General features: G+C 37.4%; 2 protein-coding genes and 1 long non-coding RNA gene across 8 annotated transcripts in view; 2 read left to right on the top strand and 1 right to left on the bottom strand.

The window, feature by feature from the left end:
- The window catches only part of slka (STE20-like kinase a), a 44,826-nt gene extending 42,582 nt beyond the window's left edge, over nucleotides 1-2,244 (top strand). For 3 of the 4 annotated variants that reach the window (XM_087278375.1, XM_087278374.1, XM_087278376.1), the window contains one exon: nucleotides 721-2,239. In XM_087278375.1, coding sequence (XP_087134501.1) covers nucleotides 721-867 — 147 coding nt within the window. In that variant the 3' untranslated portion in view covers nucleotides 868-2,239. 4 annotated transcript variants of the gene reach the window in all.
- A 1,009-nt stretch (nucleotides 2,245-3,253) lies between these two features.
- The window catches only part of col17a1b (collagen, type XVII, alpha 1b), a 29,878-nt gene continuing 18,007 nt past the window's right edge, over nucleotides 3,254-15,124 (bottom strand). For all 3 annotated transcript variants that reach the window (XR_015505968.1, XM_087279374.1, XM_087279375.1), the window contains 28 exons: nucleotides 14,804-14,839; nucleotides 14,620-14,691; nucleotides 14,431-14,457; nucleotides 14,306-14,341; nucleotides 14,176-14,211; nucleotides 14,011-14,091; nucleotides 13,573-13,608; nucleotides 12,901-12,984; nucleotides 12,735-12,812; nucleotides 12,580-12,621; nucleotides 12,411-12,473; nucleotides 12,263-12,322; nucleotides 12,090-12,116; nucleotides 11,957-12,001; nucleotides 11,394-11,471; nucleotides 11,263-11,310; nucleotides 10,738-10,857; nucleotides 10,506-10,613; nucleotides 9,986-10,102; nucleotides 9,776-9,892; nucleotides 9,599-9,694; nucleotides 9,327-9,464; nucleotides 9,081-9,221; nucleotides 8,694-8,879; nucleotides 6,074-6,235; nucleotides 5,907-5,987; nucleotides 5,734-5,814; nucleotides 3,254-3,746 (listed from right to left, as the gene is read on the bottom strand). Coding sequence is in view for 2 of the 3 variants with exons in the window: in XM_087279374.1 (XP_087135500.1) it covers nucleotides 3,703-3,746; nucleotides 5,734-5,814; nucleotides 5,907-5,987; nucleotides 6,074-6,235; nucleotides 8,694-8,879; nucleotides 9,081-9,221; nucleotides 9,327-9,464; nucleotides 9,599-9,694; nucleotides 9,776-9,892; nucleotides 9,986-10,102; nucleotides 10,506-10,613; nucleotides 10,738-10,857; nucleotides 11,263-11,310; nucleotides 11,394-11,471; nucleotides 11,957-12,001; nucleotides 12,090-12,116; nucleotides 12,263-12,322; nucleotides 12,411-12,473; nucleotides 12,580-12,621; nucleotides 12,735-12,812; nucleotides 12,901-12,984; nucleotides 13,573-13,608; nucleotides 14,011-14,091; nucleotides 14,176-14,211; nucleotides 14,306-14,341; nucleotides 14,431-14,457; nucleotides 14,620-14,691; nucleotides 14,804-14,839 (2,240 nt within the window). In the remaining variant the exon portion in view is untranslated. The remainder of the gene's footprint in view (nucleotides 3,747-5,733; nucleotides 5,815-5,906; nucleotides 5,988-6,073; nucleotides 6,236-8,693; nucleotides 8,880-9,080; nucleotides 9,222-9,326; nucleotides 9,465-9,598; nucleotides 9,695-9,775; nucleotides 9,893-9,985; nucleotides 10,103-10,505; nucleotides 10,614-10,737; nucleotides 10,858-11,262; nucleotides 11,311-11,393; nucleotides 11,472-11,956; nucleotides 12,002-12,089; nucleotides 12,117-12,262; nucleotides 12,323-12,410; nucleotides 12,474-12,579; nucleotides 12,622-12,734; nucleotides 12,813-12,900; nucleotides 12,985-13,572; nucleotides 13,609-14,010; nucleotides 14,092-14,175; nucleotides 14,212-14,305; nucleotides 14,342-14,430; nucleotides 14,458-14,619; nucleotides 14,692-14,803; nucleotides 14,840-15,124) is intronic.
- LOC147834206 (uncharacterized) lies at nucleotides 5,307-9,587 on the top strand. The gene is made up of 2 exons (XR_015505985.1): nucleotides 5,307-7,525; nucleotides 7,970-9,587. It is a non-coding gene; the product is annotated as an uncharacterized LOC147834206 (long non-coding RNA).

Below are 15,124 nucleotides of genomic sequence, written 5' to 3'. Positions count from 1 at the left end.
AAAAACACAATAGTTTTAATATCTCATCTCTAATAACTGATTTATTTTATCTTTGCCATGATGACAGTAAATGATATTTGACTAGATATTTTTCAAGACACTTCTATACAGCTTAAAGTGACATTTAAAGGCCTAACTAGGTTAACTAGGCAAGTTATTGTATAATGATGGTTTGTTCAGTAGATTATCAAAAAATTTATTTAAAGGGGCTAATAATTTTTAAAACACTTTAAGACTTTATTCAGAAGAAAAAATATTTTCAGACATACTGTGAATATTTCCTTGCTCTGAGCATCATTAGGGAAATATTTAAAAAAGATTTAACTTAATAATTCTGATTTTAACTGTAAGTATTTGCATGAGTGCCCATTTGCTGTAAACATGCAGAAATCACCTCAGTTGTGTCTTCAGTGCAAGTTCAAAATACAGAGCGGAAAAGGCAACAAACATCCCATAAGTAATCTACCCAGAAAAAGTATAACATTTGACATATTTACATTTAATAACCCTAATAAACCAAACCTGATCCCTACTTATTATTTAGATACAATATGCTTAGTTTAAAAATATAAAGTTATGAACACATAAATCAGGTTTCAATTATTATTATTTTTAATCATATGTAGGATTATTCTGAGTATTCTATTATAGACATTATCTGATGTTTCAGTAGGATTTGCAAGTACACATCCTGTATGATTTTCTCCTGCACTGTTGTAGGCTCTGGAGGAAGAGTTCACCCGTAAACTCCAGGAGCAGGAAGTCTTCTTTAAGATGAGCGGAGAGTCCGAATGTCTCAATCCCAGCACCCAGAGCAGAGTCTCGAAATTCTACCCTATTCCTAGTGTGCACTCCTCCGGCTCTTAACCTCCACCACAGAGCAAGAGCTCTTCTAGTCAGGAGTCTTTTAAAGGTATGAGATCAGAATAGCTGCAGAGGTTTGAAAAGCTGATTCAAATCTCCCAATGATGAAGGACAAACCTTATGCATTACCTTGACACAGATTTCGCCACATCAAATCCAATGGATTAACATATTAGTTTTGTTGTCTTCTGGTCATGTTCATTTGTGCTTGAGATTATAAACACAAATCAACAACGAATACACTCAGGCAATATCATCTTGTCTTTGTGGAATATTTGCGTAAAACAGCCTTAATGAGGGTCAAAGCCCATAACAAACATAAGGTCACAGATAGAGGTCACGTTTTAAAGGACAACATGACGTTCAATTGTCTTAATGTTTTGCACAGCTACTAAATTACGTTTCAGTGCCGTTAGGGTCTTGTATCAGCTGTTATATGCCCGTTTTAACGTCCATGCAAAGTTATTTTTAAAACAAAAATACTCTTTTTAGCTTTTACTATTTGCAGTATGGTTGAAACCATTTGCAGTCAAGGAATGTAACCCGTATGATGACACTTTAAAACAATTTGAACATATGCAGTAGTGATCTTATTAGTGCTTTAGCAAAAAAAAATAGTGCCCAAATATTTGTATGTGATGTAATTTCTCATTTGGTCAAGTCACTTTGTGGTCCAGAGTACCGAGTTTATTTTTTATGAGCAGGTTCATTTGAAGCGGGCGGGCCTTTGCCTTGTTGAATGTTTCATATATGGCGTTTGAAGATTTATTTATGGATTGAACTGAAGGTTTTAATTGTTAGTTCTTTTTTTTTGTTTCGTCAATATATGAACTCGCACGTTACATCGTTTATCCTGATTCATTTTAGTTTTTTATTATTACCGAAGAACACGTGCTTTCATAGTCAAATGTAGGGCAGCATTTGGAATAGTCCACTGCAAAAGTGTTTCCGTGGGAAGACCTGAACATTTCTCGCTGTTGCTCTCTGAGGACTTTTCATCTGATTCAAGCTCTATTTTTGATAATATGTTTTGTGCAAGAAGTCACGCATCTGTATCTTAGCCATAATATATGACATGCTGTGCTCATATACTTTTTGCATGCTGAGATAAATCCCAAATGCTGTACTTCACCAGACATAAACTCTTGGAACCGATGATGCATTTTACAAAAGGTGGTTTTAAAAGTTGCCGTTGGCACAAATAGAGACAGAGAAGTGGCCGATTATCCCAGTGTCATACTGCTGAACAGTGACCTTAACCGCCCGCAGCACTTTGGTGGAATATCTGATGCATTTTCGAGGTCAATTTATGTATCTAAATGCTTGTCCATTGATATACTGTAATAATGCTGTAAATAAAACTCATTGTATTTTCTTTGATTTGTTGGGGGTTTTATTTTCTCCAAGCGTTAACAGCCCACTCTGACTTGTAAAGCCAATGTAGAAGTAACTGAAACTGCAATTCATTGACTCCCCTTTAAAGACTGGCTCCAGATGTTCATTGACTGCAATGGTAAATTGGCCAATTTTACAGCTGATAAAAAACATGTTTGCAGCCTGGTACAAAAGAGGGTTTTGGTGTAAAGCTAATTTTACACTTCATGACAACTGCGAGGGTGTGATTTTTTTTTTTTTTATTATTATTATTTTTTATTAATGAATTTATTTTTTATATAACTCATCCTTTCTCATTTTTAATAAGTTATATTAAGTCTGCATAATTAAGGGCGTGGCCACTTGAGTGACAGCTAGGTCTTTGCTGGCCATCTTTGTCACCTCAGCTGATTCCGGCTGATTAGCTGCTGAACTGCTTATTTTATTTAACAAAACTAGCGTAAGCCTAGTATTTAGTGCGAGTTGCTGCTACTTTGCCATATGGTCAGTGCAGTAACAGACTGTATAGTATCATCCATACTTGTTGAGCACAAAAGTTCATAAAATACAAAATCTAACCTGTGAAATGTTCTCTGTGCATTGTTTTATTTGTTTGATCATTATTACACCTGTAAACAGCGCTAAAGTCCAGCATGTTCAGATTTAGGCTTTAGTCTTGACTAGTGCGGTTGAATGACATTTGTCCTGGGAGCACTGTACAAATGTGGCGGTGCTATTAATGCATGTTCAGGGTCCGTATGGATTATCTATCCATCCATCCATCCTTCCATCCTTCCATCCACACACACACACACACATACACATACACAGACACACACACACACACACACATACAAACAAACAAAATGGCGACGGTCAACCGGGCATACTTGTTGCTTCATTTGCACTCTTCCGAAACCTATGGGTAACGTCAGGGATACTGCGTCCATATCTTTTAGTCTATGATTTCTCCTACCCAGTATCATATTGTGTATGTCGAAAACTTGTTCTCTGATACACTTTGAATGGATCTTTATTTGGTATGTTTAAAACAATCTCAGCTGTTTAAGGTACATTTTTTGTTTCATAGAAAAAAAATTGTACAGTACAAAACTAAAAAAAATAATAATAGTAATAATACAACTACAAAGCCCACTATTGGGTGACAAGTATACATTTTAAGTGCTACAATGAATTAAATATTATATAATGAAGACAAATAATTGTCGTAAACCCACATTAGTCGACCTGGAAGTAGTTTTGAATGTATGGATTATTATTTTGCATGCATTTGTTTGATTATAAAACTGTATATTGTGGTAAATAAGTACCAAACAAGCCTCTAAGCTGCATTACTTCATAAAGAGAGACTAGTTTATCCATTTATCTTCTTAAAAACATGAACAATTTCTTTTATGCTGTCAGTGCATCCACAAAATTGTGCTTCAGCAAATCCTTGAGCCTTTACACGCCGTTTGCTCGTATCCATCTGCCAGTCTGGATCTCTCCTAAAAGTCAACATGGACATACATGCATATTAGAGTGATTGCTTGGTGCAGCACTGTCAAGAAAACCATTATCATTTGATGATTTTTAGTTGTTGATAAGACACAAAGCAGTGTTAAGGGATAGTTCACCCAAATGTGTGTATTTACTCACCAAACCTTTATGAGTTTGCTTTTTTTTTTGAACACATATTTTGGAAAAAAGCTGAAAACCAGTAACCATATACAGGGTGTCTGTGCTGTCTTGAAAAGTATTCGAAGCTGATAAATCAGTTTAGAGAAATTTAAAGCCCTTAAAAACTATTAAAATGCTGCTTTACAAGCTTTTACATTTTGTGTCATTTTTGATTATACAGTGTATAGTTGTATGCTAAAGTTTGCCTAAATTTAATCTGTGAATATCGTTTACATTCTTGTGTATGAAATCGATAAAATCCTGCTAGATTTGACATTACACTGCTGTGTTTACTGCTGTAACCAAGGCAACACCGTTATTCCTGCTGTTGTTGGCACCACTGCTGAATTAGCATTTTATTCAGTACATAAATAAGTTTAGGATTCGTTTCTTACGAGTATTTAGAAAACACTATTTAAATTAAAATGTCGCTATGGTTACCGGTTAAAACCTAAAGTGGTGGTGAGGTCTTAAAATGTATGAAAAGACTCTTAAAACAGTCTTAAAAGGTATTGAATTTCACTCTCTGGTTCCTGTATAGACCCTAATTTACAGAGAAAAAAATATTGAGTAAATACTTTAGAAATTTAAAATATGTTTTGTGGAAAGAGAAAGAACTCAATTGGGAAATGTGAGTAAATAATGACAATTTTCATTTTGGGTGAACTAACCCTTTAATTTCATAAACAAAAATAAGGAGCATAAATGATTGTAGCTTATGGCTTGAAATAAACAGAAGTTTGACAAGTCCACTACAAACTATGAATACATGTGCTCTGATCTGCTCATCTAATGAATAAACAGCACAATATTGTTGATGAACAAACTAAAATGTAGTCAAAAAGATAAAAACTGACCAACATTAATCTTCAAGCTTTTTTCAATTGCGAAATAAACACTGACTTAGTAACATTATTCTATTACAAATATTGTGAACTAGGGTGTGGTCCATAAACAATGCCATCGCCGATGGCTGATATACATCACAATGCTGGGCCAGCATCGCGATCCTCCTACCCGCTCCCTTCGCAACAGAAACTCGCTTACAAAAAATACACATTTAGGCCCCATTTGCAGTAATGAGTCTTAGTATTAAAATGGCATTTTACAACGGAAACGATCCACGTCCACACTGACGTTTTATCATGCATTTCTGAAAAGATATTAGTCCACACTTTTCCACTGAAAACGCAAATCATTTGACCACACACACACACACACTCTGGCATGCGCTGCAGCACATGCGCTCATCTGAGCTCCAGGCAGTCGGTGAACCCAGAGAACAGTGCACATCAGACAGTTTATCAAGGATGTACTTCTGAATCGCATCTCAATATAGTTGTTAAACGTAATATTTAATCTATCTAATGACTCTTCCATCTTTTTTTCAATATTTCACTTTCACGCTTGTACTTAGTAAATTTAGTGAAAACTTCAGAAACTGTTGGCTGGTTACTGTTGGTTGTGCACCTTTTTTACCAACCAAGTTTGTCAATGCCATTATAACGACACCGATCACTCTGCCTATTCATGCCAGAGTCCCGCGGAAAAAGGGATTGACAGGTGGTAATTTGTGTGGAACTTCATTTATGATTTGATTATGGGTATAACAAAGACCGTGCGGGTCAGGTAGTTGAAACGGTAAGCTACAAATAATTAATAAGTTGTGAATAAATAAATTATTCATTTATTCAAAAATTATTAATTCACCGCCACAATGCTGATGCCATCGTCCATGTTTCGTCTGATGCCAAATTGGTCTACATCACCCAACCCTATTCATTCTAGAACAAACAAAACTGCAAACTGATTAACCTTTTTCACCCTTTTCTCCCCTTGGTCCCTCAGGTCCTCTTTGTCCTGGTAGGCCAGGTATCCCCGAGCTCCCTGTGTCCCCTATAGATCATACAGCAATATAAAAATGATAGCACTTGACTTTCATGTTTAATTGGTCAGTAAACTTATGTGAATGACAGTTAGTACGTTACCTTTATTTCCTTTAGGTCCTGGATATCCTCTTTCTCCTTTGGGCCCTGACCTGCCAGGGGGCCCTGGGATTGTCCCATATGCTGAAATAAAAAAATAATGTTTAGGAACAAATAATGCAACAGTGATTAAATGTAGAATCGGCATTAGTGACAAAGTGAATAGTAACTTCTAAAGAAGTCCATGAGATCAGCTGTCACGTTCCCATAGGCACCAATCACACGGCTGTACCCGGGTGGGCCAGGAGGACCAGGAGGCCCAGCGGGTCTTTGGATGCTTCCTGCTTGTGACCTCCAGTATCCCTCTGTCAGGTCCTGCAGCAGACCTTGATCTGAGGAAAAAGATTGAGATTTGCTAATTAACCCTGTGATGGACCAGCTATCCATCCAGTGTGTTTTCCTGAATAGTCTCTGAAGAATAGACACCGTAGAGGACCAGCAGTTTGATGGATTTGCCTATTATTATGGTAGTTTCATAGAAATGTTGGCTGGATTCCTATGTAGCTTACTCATTATTAGATGAACCTCTTCATCTACTCTTTAACCAAATATACTCATCTAAAGACAATCTGCTGAAGTTCAAACCTATTCTAGACTGGAAGAAAAGTTTAGAATGTGGCATGATTATCAATTCGTGTTTTATAAACCCATTTCTAGGATTTAATGAATTGTCAGAATAAGAGGAACCACTTGTTATGGTCAAAGTCTGCAGAAGAACATTCCTGAACGCAGATGAGCTAAAAAGTCATTGTGTTGCTCCTGTCAGATTGGAACAATCTCAGGCTCACATGTGCTCAGTAGTATTGTGCAGTAGTAGATTTTGAATAGGTTGCCTTGTCTGGTGAGTCTCAAATCCTGCTGCAACATTTGGTTCAGACTGCTGGTGGTGATGCAGCACCAGGGCAGCCATGGCCTAATGGTTAGAGAGTTGGAATTGGGATTCAAAGGTCACAGGTTTGAGTGCCATCACCGGCAGGGATTGTAGGTGGGGAAAGTGAATATCTAATACACTCTTCCATCCTGAATACCATAGCTGAGCTGAGTTCCTCAAGGAAGGCACTAAACCACCAATTGCAGCGAGTTTTGCTCACAGGTGCTTTGTTTAAAAAAAGTCAGCTTAAATGTAAATGGTGCAACAATGAAGGGGGTATTTTCTTTTTTAAACACAGCCAGACAGAGTATTGTTGCTGACCATGTCCATCTTTTTATGCCTTTAGTGTATTCATCTTGTGATGGCTACACCTGGCAGAATAACACGCTGCATCACAGTGCTAAAATCACTTCGGATGGGTTTCTTCAACCATGACAGTGAGTTCACTCCACTCAGATGTCAATAGAGGAACAGATGTGGATGTGGAGACATGTATCGTTGGTCATGATAATAACTCATTTTAAAGCAGTTGTTCCCCATTAAGCATTTTTGGTTTTTAAAAGGCATCTAAACATAGTCGTCTTGGCTAAAACAAGGCTAAATTTGGGCTGTCAGTGAAAATCTAATAGATGTCTAAGCATAGGCCAAAACTAGACTAGTCATCAAATAAAAGACCACACATATAAAGTCTGTCTATTTGACAGTTTTGGGCTATTCTTAGATGTCTATTAGATTTTCACTGAGAGCTCAAGTGAAATTTCACACAGAATTTTAAGACATTTTAACAATCGATTTGATCAAGTAGTTTTTTACCTGATGTCATATTGGGCATACGAGAATAACACATGGTTTTTTGCTCCAAGGTGAAAACCCTACTCAGTGTTTGTGCTGCAAAACTCCTCTTACTATAAAACACATTTTACTGGAATGTCCTGCTTTTACTGATTCCAGAAGATTTTTTTTTATGAAATGAACTCTTTTAGGGACATTTTTAACAAAGTGAAACCAGAAAAGATTTTAGAATTTTTATCATGTATTAACACAAAAAAATCTTATTAATTTATGTTTTATTTTGTTTGTTGATTTTTAAATTGTATATTTATTGTTGAAAGATTCCTGCCATGAAAATAGCCTTGGTTGCTGACATGGCATTAAATAAAAAAAAAATACATACATACTGAGAGCTCAAGTCTAGCCTTGTTTTAGCCAAGCTGTCAACGTTTAGATGTCTATTAAACGCTAAATTGTTTGCTGGGTCTTACAGAAGATAACTGCTGAACCTGTAACCTTAACTTTTTCTTATTTTGACTGTAATGTAGTAATAATGTGCACTTTTTAAAGCTGCTTTGGAATGAGCATTATTGTGAAAAGCGCTATACAAATAAACTTCAATTAAATTGAACAGAGGATGAGAATGGTTTCCCCATTACCCCATCAAAACATTGATTTTGTTCAATGTATTTGAACTCTATTATGTTCGACATGCCAACAGCCTTGGGTCCTAAATTTCGGAGGTACACTGAATGACTCAATCTCGTAGTCCAAGGTAAGGGCAGTTAAATAAATACATAGTAGTTAATTGAATCACCTGTTGTTGGTTGGTCTAATAAACAATGACAAATGTAACGTTTCCAGATCACAGTTACATTACATAAAGCTACTTTTTTTTTTTACATCTACAGTCCACCTCCATTAGCAAGTAACCCATAAATCACAATAAAAATTTCGCTTCAGTGTTTGTAAATATCACTTCAGACTGAAAATGCAACTAGAAAAATGGGGAAAGGGAAAATTTTGGTTCTTGGGAGACAAGCCTGGCTAGTTTTTGTACTTGATTTTTTAAACTACCCTGTGCTAAAGCTGTTTTAATACAGTATATATTTAACTGGTGCACAGGAATTGAATGACAATGTACTCACCCTTAATGTAATCAGTCACTTTTAGTGCAACATTGGAGTAGTCCACCGGTTCACTGATTTCAGTGCCATAGCGATATTGGTTTCTGCCATTTTGATAACTGTACCCAGGTTCACCACGGTCACCTTTCTGACCAGGGGGTCCAGGCAGCCCAGGTGGCCCTTGGACATAGCGCCTCATAGTGTCACCTGGGTTGGAAAGATACTTTTTAAAATGTTTGCAGCAACTAGTGAGACAAACCTGTGATATGTGAAGTTTACAATCTTAGAATGTAGGAGAATTTGATCACTGGTTAAATCAGCCAAGAGCTCACCAAGTGCAAGTGTCTAATGTAAAGTTACACTGAGGTGTCAGTATCCAGATTAAAGCATGTGCTGAGTGACACTCACTGTTTAGGTAGTCCTGCAGTTCAGTACGGATCTGTTCTCGAGCAGAAGATCCTGTATATGATACAAGGCTCCTTGTGTCTCCTGGAGGACCTTGGGGTCCTGCTGGACCAGGTAGGCCTGGAGGTCCCCTAAAACCAGATTCTGCATACCATAAAATCACATTACAAATTTTTTATGGATATAAAACAGTACAATATACATTTACAGAGTATCCGACAGTACAATAAATACTCATCACACACTCACTTTGCAGGTAGCGCTGGATGTCCTCTAGTGAATAACCTGAGACTGCAGAGGAACTGCCTCCTGAGGCACCGGGTGGACCAGGTGGTCCCATAGGACCAGGAGGCCCTGGACGTCCAATGCTTCCACCAATCCCTGACCCTTTAAACATATTCAAAGGGAATGTAAGTAAAGGAAACTCTTTACATGAGCATTATACAATTAAACGTGACATCTAAAATACAACGATTAATATTAAAAATAAATAAAAGGACATTTTAAGCAGAATCACATACTCTGAATCAGAGCAGTTATGTCACTGTAGGTGGCACCAGGCTGGCCAGGTGGTCCTGGAGGGCCTGGTGGTCCAGCTCTGCCTATCATTCCCTGTTCTAAAAAAGGTACAAAGGTCACCCAACCTGCAGAATTCAATATATTGCAGCTCTTTCAGAAGATTTAGTTCAGAGACATACCATTCATCATTCTCATGACATAGTTTGCAACTTCCTGTGTGTTAAAGGAACTACCACTAATACCCGGTGAACCTGGTGGCCCTGGAGGTCCAGCAACATAACGCCTTACATCATCTCCTGAGCACAAAATTCAAAGTCTCTGGATCAATTTCTCGCATTTAAAATTGAAATTATATTAGTACAAAGGTTTCTCAGACAAGATTTACTCACTCTGTAAAAGTGATATGATGTAATCAGCAGTTATGCTTCCAGGTGGACCAGGAGGTCCTGGGGGACCTTGAGGACCTTGAGCACTTTGGCTAATGCTGCCACCACTGATTCCAGAGCCTGAAACAAGTACATATTTACCACAGATGCAACAACATTCATTTGTTTAACACTACAATTCAGTTTGTTTCATAGCACTGTTTACAATTTGCCTAAGCACATAGATGAACATCTAGATTAAGAGATGAAGAGAATAAAAGGCCATAGCGATAATACACATCGTGGAACATTTCAGCAAATCAATCAGACAGAAGAGTAGTGGTAGAGTGCTGGTGTAGTTCCTGATCATATTACACTGATTCAGTTCAGTTTAGTATAAATGTCCTTGTGGAAGTTTAATTCAGTTTAGTACAAATGTCACCGTTGAAGGTTGATGCACAGAAGAGCAGCTCCACCAAAGCGTAGCTCCATCAGCCTAAACTAAGCAGGTACAAACAACTACACAACAGGGTGCTTAACTCACGCTGAATGTAAGCTATGACCCGAGATGCCACATCCTCTACTGACACTGAAGCCCCAGGTGGACCAGGTGGCCCTTGAATACCAGACAAATGCTGCCTCATGCTGCCACCTGCAGAAAAGACATCACACATTCATGAAGAAATGATTTTCTAAAGCAGAACTATAATTATTGGACCTAAAAATTGCACTACAAGAACAGGTTTGGAGCTCCTGATTTAAGTAGCAGTACTAACTCTGCATATACTCCATGATGTAACGACGATAATCTGCAGCAGATCCACTGGATTGACCTGGAGCACCTGGTGGACCTGGAGGTCCCGGAGGACCAGGCCGTCCCTGGTGTGTAGCTGCAACTAGAAGTCATACGGAAGTTAAAGAGGTTAAAACTTTGTATCTCCACTACTAATCTAGGTATGATACAATTAGAGATCAATTATATTCTTAATAAGTTTCTGTGGGTCCACTATTTCCAAACTGAGAACATCCCACACATGATCTAACTTTTAAGGTGGTGCTGGTAGACCTGGTCTAGAATCTCCAATAGATCTCAAAGTATAACTTTAACTCGAGGTATAACGTTCTTTGTAAATCTGAATTTGATCTCTATATTTTGTCACATTAATAACATTATTACATGTATTATGTTTATAACAGTAAATCGTTGGTTACAGTGGACAAAAAAAACTTGTAACAGTTCTTGTCTAGAGAAGTGACAAGAGTGAACATTTGTTTGTTTTCTTAGATCAATGAAGTCTTACCTCTTGACTCTCCTTGGAAGGTAGAAGTACCTGGTACTCCCGGATCTCCTAAGGAATTAATAAAAATACCAGACTGTAGATGAGAATATACGTGCACAGAATGTGTTCTCGTCATTATTCAAGATTTTTACCTTTACGGCCTTCTCGACCGGGTGGTCCAGGAGGTCCTGGGGGACCAGGTGGCCCTTGAGCCACACCATACTCAGAAACTTTGAAGGGGAAAAAATAATAAGTTGCATATGAATTATATTTGCATTTAAAAAACTATGTATAAGATGATTTATAATCTCTTAACAATCTTTCAATTAAGAGTAAACACAATATAATCGTTTAGTACTTGACAAAGGGTTCCTATTATTTCCTTTTCAAAAGGTGAAATAAGTCTTATGTGTTCCCTAAGTGTGTCTTTGAAGTTTCGTCCCAGTGTAATAATTCTTTAGTTTTTGGATATGTGATATATTCCGAATCAAACATGACATGAATAAATCCCATTTAAGTGTACACTTTGGACATCAGTGCAGATGTTTTTCAATAGAAGTTTAGATATTTGTATTAGATATCATCCGAAGTAATTATATTTTCTAATTTAAACTGAAAGTTTTTAAAGCATAATATAATCATTTAAACAGGTTTTAGCATGTGTTTCTGCAAATGTCATGTGTCTATTGAATTATAAAAAAAGTGTTTAACTTACTAACTCTTCCGGAACTCCCTGGAAGGCCAGGCTGTCCTGGTTCTCCTAAAAAATAATGGCACATGTCAAATACAGTGGTGATCTGATTTCAAATGAATTCTTCTGGTATTGTTTGAAGAAAAGAAAAGCTCACCTGTGTATCCTCGTGGACCTTGGGGACCTGAAGTTTACATATATATAATTAGATATCTGATAATGGTTAAATACTGTAGCTTTCTGACATTTATTTTCGAAGTCTTCTAAATTTTTAGTCATAGGTTAAAAGTAAGGAAAAAAGTAGAATCAACTGAACAGGGTTAGACTCACCCGTTGGTCCTTTAGGCCCTGTGGGCCCTGGCGGCCCAGGTGGTCCTGCAAAAAATGTGCCTGTAGAGAAAGCATTCAGAAACTGACTTAAAAAAAACAAAAAAACAATCAAATAATGTATAATTTCATATGTATGCTATAACCAAACCTGAATTAGGCACAAAGTTTCCTGGCTCTCCCTTTTCTCCTTTAGGACCAGGTCTGCCATATCCTATAATATAAAGAAGAAAAGATTATGCAACTGTAGTAAAGTAATAATTTGAGTAAGTAGTGTGATAAGTGGCAAATAATTGTCAATTTTGTTTAAACTGTGTTACCTGGCTCACCAGGTGGTCCTGGTGGACCTGGTCTGGAATCCCCTATAGGGAGACAACAGACAACAGATCTCCATATTTTTTCACACTAATGATTTTATCGCATTTATTACAGAATATGTGGCACAAAACAAACAAAATCAATAACGTTATTGCACCTGGACGTCCAGGGGGCCCTGGTGGACCAGGAGGACCAGGTAGTCCAGTACCACCAACATTAACAGCACCATACTGTCCTAAACATGACAGATAATCAACATTAATGTATTTCTGTAAGCTGCTAATGTTCAGTGTTTAAAAATGTATAATTTAATAAACACTTACTTTCTGCTCTGGTTGAAACCAAAGTCTCACCAGTGTTCACACCAATACCTGGCTCTCCTTGATCTCCCTTATCACCTTTAACACCTGGACAAAAAAATGATTGAGGTCATTTTAAGAGTTCACACTTAGCTGATGATTGATTATAAAGTGAGTTTGGCATGCTGTCCTGGGAGAGAGCCTTGAGCTTATAAGATCCTTGAGCCCGGGGCTCCCTCCCTCTTGCAGGGCGAGAGGGGAGTTTGAGCTCAGGTAGGTCTCGAGGTACCCCCCTCCCCCCTCCACACAGAAACGACAGTTGGCCTGTTAAGGATTTGAACCAGTGACATTCTTGCTATGAGACAACCGTGTTAATCACTGGGCCACCGTGCCATCCTATGAAGGGGAAGGTGGAGGAGTATGGGTAGAAGGGGAAATTCTTCTAGGCAAAGATAACTGTAATAAGAAACCCTGGCTGTTTATAGTGAGTTAGGAATCATCTGATTGGTGAATCATGCATTAGTTAATGCGGAACCAGCCGTGTTCAATCATAATCACGTGTTCCTCTCAAAATTAGTTTATAAATAAACTTCACTTTGAGTATAATTTCTATTTTACTTACATTCATATTATATATACCCAGTTTTGTACATACAGCTTGTAATATAGCACAGTATAAGCAAAATGATAATTTACCAGGAGGACCAGGAAGTCCAGCAGGGCCAACAGGACCTAGTGTGACAAAACAGACATAACATAAAAATCACACAATAGCTAAACTGTCATTAATTGGACATTCAAAATGCGTTAAAAATGATGTGTGCGAGGTTGTTATTCTTCCTAATGCTTAAAATTCTGTTAATCAACAAACATCCCTGCCACAGTTATTTTTACTTGTTAATCAGTTTTAATTTGGTTGTATTTTTAATTTGGATTTTGTTGGTTTGTTTGTTTTTAACAATGTGTTATAAATGTTATGTCCAAGATATTTTGATAACCCATTTAAATGAAATCTACAAAATTGATTTGACATGCATCTATTGTATTATGTCTATTATTTGCTTGTGTTCAAATAACTTCTGTTAAAATTAAACATCAAAATATGTGTGAAATAATGTTTCAGTGTCAGAGTACCTGAGAGTCCTGGAGATCCAGGTGGGCCAGGAGGACCAGCGCTCCCAGGCGGTCCTGGGATTGCCACTGAGGTGGAACCTGCTGTAAAATCAAATCATTTCACATTAAAAAGTAGGATTATAACTCTTTACCGTGCACTTGTTTTAGATTTTCACTTAGACCTACCTGCATTGATCACTCTTCCAGCCTCACCAGTTTCACCTGTGAATGTTTTCAGGTTATTCATTTTGACAAAGTTGTACACACATTTTCTAATCTCCAACAATAGGACAACAGATTAAACTAAAAGTCACACCTTTAGGTCCAGGCTGACCAGGATTGCCAGGTAGGCCTATTGGACAAAAAAGCAAACCATTATTACTATCAAATCTTCAAGTAAAGGTTCATCAATTGGATAAAGCACGTTTAATTGCAGGTTACCTGGAGGTCCTTGAATCCCTGGGGCTCCTGATTTGAAAAATAACCACATAAAAAAGATACACTTACAGTGCAACTGATTCTTTCGTCATTATATTAATGGTTTTAATTATTTCTCTTATAATCATGTGGGAGCTGTGCTTCCTAAGATCATTTTTCAAAAAGAGGATTGCACAGTATGTGCTTTATTACCTGATTGACCAGGATCACCATGTGGCCCAGGTGGTCCTCTGATTCCTGGTAAGCCAATTGATCCTGGCTCACCTAAATATGAGCACAACATGTATCAAATACACACTCAGATTCAAATAACATGCCAATGTGGGACACAGCGTACTGATTTCTTTTGCTCCAAATCATTAAAAATGCCACTAACCTCTCTGACCCTTTTCACCATCAGCTCCTTGAGGCCCTAGTATGAAAAAAAAAACAATTACTCAGGTAAAATCACTAATAACAGAATTTACACCAATCCAAGAGCTGCATTACAGGGGTTCATTCAATAATGTAGTTCAAGGAATTTTCAAAAAAGTGATGTTACTGAATGATATTTACTAATTTAACCAACAAATAAAATCCACAAACATTTTACCATTAAAAAGAGGTTAAAATAAATTATTTAATTAAATATATTTTAAATTCTCATTTATTTGTGTGGGCGGCAATGTGGTGCAGTGGGTAGCACTGTCGCCTCACA

This window comes from Danio rerio, chromosome 13 (genome assembly GCF_052040795.2).
Source record: "Danio rerio strain M-AB ecotype USA chromosome 13, GRCz13ab, whole genome shotgun sequence".
NCBI classification, from domain to species: Eukaryota; Metazoa; Chordata; class Actinopteri; order Cypriniformes; family Danionidae; genus Danio; species Danio rerio.
Note: the sequence above shows the minus strand (reverse complement) of the source record. Positions and strands in the feature narration are given on the sequence as shown.